The sequence below is a fragment of the Macaca thibetana genome, chromosome 1 (assembly GCF_024542745.1).
Source record: "Macaca thibetana thibetana isolate TM-01 chromosome 1, ASM2454274v1, whole genome shotgun sequence".
Lineage (NCBI taxonomy): Eukaryota > Metazoa > Chordata > Mammalia > Primates > Cercopithecidae > Macaca > Macaca thibetana.
The window spans coordinates 189,202,544-189,205,158 of NC_065578.1; the positions used below are offsets into that span (position 1 = coordinate 189,202,544).

The 2,615-nt window shown below is 43.9% G+C and overlaps 1 protein-coding gene across 1 annotated transcript; it reads right to left on the reverse strand.

Annotated features, from left to right (window-relative positions):
- Positions 1 to 759: 759 nt before the first annotated feature.
- LOC126941180 (60S ribosomal protein L37a-like) lies at positions 760 to 1,121 on the reverse strand. Its single transcript, XM_050767514.1, has one exon. It carries the CDS (start codon positions 1,094 to 1,096, stop codon positions 818 to 820), a length of 279 nt encoding a protein of 92 aa, XP_050623471.1. The 5' UTR covers positions 1,097 to 1,121; the 3' UTR covers positions 760 to 817.
- Between the last annotated feature and the right edge of the window lie 1,494 nt (positions 1,122 to 2,615).

Below are 2,615 nucleotides of genomic sequence, written 5' to 3' on the forward strand. Positions count from 1 at the left end.
AAAGCATGTAATAGGTTAAAAAAGTCATGCAGCCTAACCTAAAAAGCATTAAGTTATTCTAAAAAAAAAAAAAAAAAAATCAGAGGAGGCCAGGCGCGGCGGCTCACGCTTGTGATCACAGCACTTTGAGAGGCCGAGGTGGGAGGACCATGAGGTCAGGAGATTGAGACCATCCTGGCCAACATGGTGAATCCCCGTCTCTACTAAAATACAAAAAATTAGCTGGGTGTGGTGGCGCCCGCCTGTAGTCTCAGCTACTCGGGTGGCTGAGGCAAGGGAATCTCTTGAACCCGGGAGGCGGAGGTTGCAGTGAGCTGAGATTGTGCCACTGCACTTCAGCCTGGTGACAGAGAGACTCCATCTCAAAAAAAAAAAAAAATTCAGAGGAACAAACAATATAGTACAGGCATATCAGAAAATATAGTACAGGCATATTAGAATACATATTGAAAACATAAGGCATTATTTTAACTGATTTGTGTATGATCTGAAAAGTTGCATTAATCTTTTTTTAGGGTTCATGCAAAGAGCAAAAATGTATTTGATGACTTGTCATTCTTATCTGACTGATTAAGAAACAAAAGACTCTAATAACATATGCACAAAATGAATTTGAAAAAATTGAGTACTTACTATATGCCATGCACTGATATTTTATATGAAATGACTCATTTGATTTTCATAGTATATCAGTAGAGGAAGTCAGAGCAAAGTCTAAATTTCTGGGTATTCCACATCAGAATTATTATTATTTTTTTGTTACATAAATTAACCCATTTATTGTAGGTCAGTGATGTCTCAAAGAGTAGAGGAGTGTCTACCGGTCTTTCAACTCCTTCAGTCTTCTGATGGCGGACTTTACCGTGACAGCGGAAGTGGTATTGTACGTCCAGGTACCGCCAGCCACTGTCTTCATGCAGGAACCACAGAGCCAGATCCCCACAGCTCGTCTCTTCATCTTGGTTTTGCCACAGAAAGAGCAAGTGTACTTGGCCTGCTGGCTGATTTCAATTTTCTTCACCATTTTTCGGAGGGAGGCCCCATAGCTGGTCCCGTATTTACCTACGATCCCGACTTTCTTGGTGCGTTTGACCATATCGCCGCGAACTAGGCCGGAGCCCAGAGAGGGTCAGAATTATTAACAAAATATGAGATAAAACCAATTTGTTTAAGTTGTCTTGAAGCTACAAAATAGTGATTTTTTTGTTTTTGTTTTTGTTTTTGAGACAGTCTTGCTCTGTCGCCCAGGCTGGAGTGCAGTGGTGTCATCTGGGCTCACTGCAACTTCTGTCTTCTGGGTTTAAGCAATTCTCCTGTCTCAGCCTCCTGAGTAGCTGGGATGACAGGCATGTGCCACCATATCTAGCCACTTTTTGTATTTTTAGTAGAGATGGGGCTTTGCCACGTTAGCCAGGCTGGTCTCAAACTCCTGGCCTCAGGTGATCCGCCTGCCTCAGCCTCCCAAAGTTCTGGGATTACAGGCGTGCGCCACCTCACCTGGTGTCATCAATCTTTTATAAATTAAAAAAAAAAATTAAATAGAGACTGGGTCTCACTATGTTGGCCAGGTGGTCTTGAACTCTTGGCCTCAAGCAATCCTCCTGCCTCAGCCTCCTAAAATGCTAGGATTACAGGCATGAGCCATCATGCTCGGCCTCATTTAATCTTATTTGTATTAACTCACAACAAATCTCAATACTCTAACAAGAGTAAAAACATTTTAAATAAACTTTTTAAAAAGAGCTAAATTTTCAAATAATTGTTAATTTGGGAATAAAACCCAGAATATAATTTTTCCCCCTTGCTGAATATCCGTATTATCTTTCTTCTAAATAGACTCAGTTTAAAGAGACAAATTATCCTCTGTATTTTTTTTTTTTTTTTTTTTTTTTTTTTTTGAGATGGAGTCTTGCCTATCACCAGGCTGGAGTGCAGTGGCATGATCTTGGCTCACTGTAACCTCCACCTCCTGGGTTCAAGCGATTCTCCTGCCTCAGCCTCCCAAGTAGCTGGGATTACAAGTGCACACCACCACACTCAGCTAAATTTTTTTGTTTGTTTGTTTGTTTTGGAGACGGAGTTTCGTTCTTATTGCCCAGGCTGGAGTGCAATGGCACAATCTCCGCTCACTGCAACCTCCGCCTCCCAGGTTCAAACGATTCTCCTGCCTCAGCCACCCTAGTAGATGGGATTACAGGTGCCCACCACCCCGCCCAGCTAATTTTTTTGTATTTTTAGTAGAAACGTGGTTTCACTATGTTGGCCAGGCTGATCTCCAACTCCTGACCTCAGGCTATCCATTCCTCAGCCTCCCAAAGTGCTGGGATTACAGGCGTGGGCCACAATGCCCGGCCAAGATGGAGTCTCGCTGTCGTCCAGGATGGAGTGCAGTGGTACGATCTTGGCTCACTGCAGCCTACGCCTCCCGGGTTCAAGTGATTCTCCTGCCTCAGCCTCCGGAGTAGCTGGGACTATAGGCGCGCGCCACCACCCCTGGCTAAATTTTGTATTTTTAGTAGAGACGGGGTTTCACCACGTTGGCCAGGATAGTCTTCATCTCCTGACCTCGTGATCTGCCCGCTCTGTCTCCCAAAGTGCTGGGATTACAGGTGTGA

Coding starts and splice junctions, on each gene's coding strand:
- LOC126941180 (XM_050767514.1), bottom strand. CDS start 1,096: ATGGTCAAACGCACCAAGAAAGTCGGGATCGTAGGTAAATACGGGACC.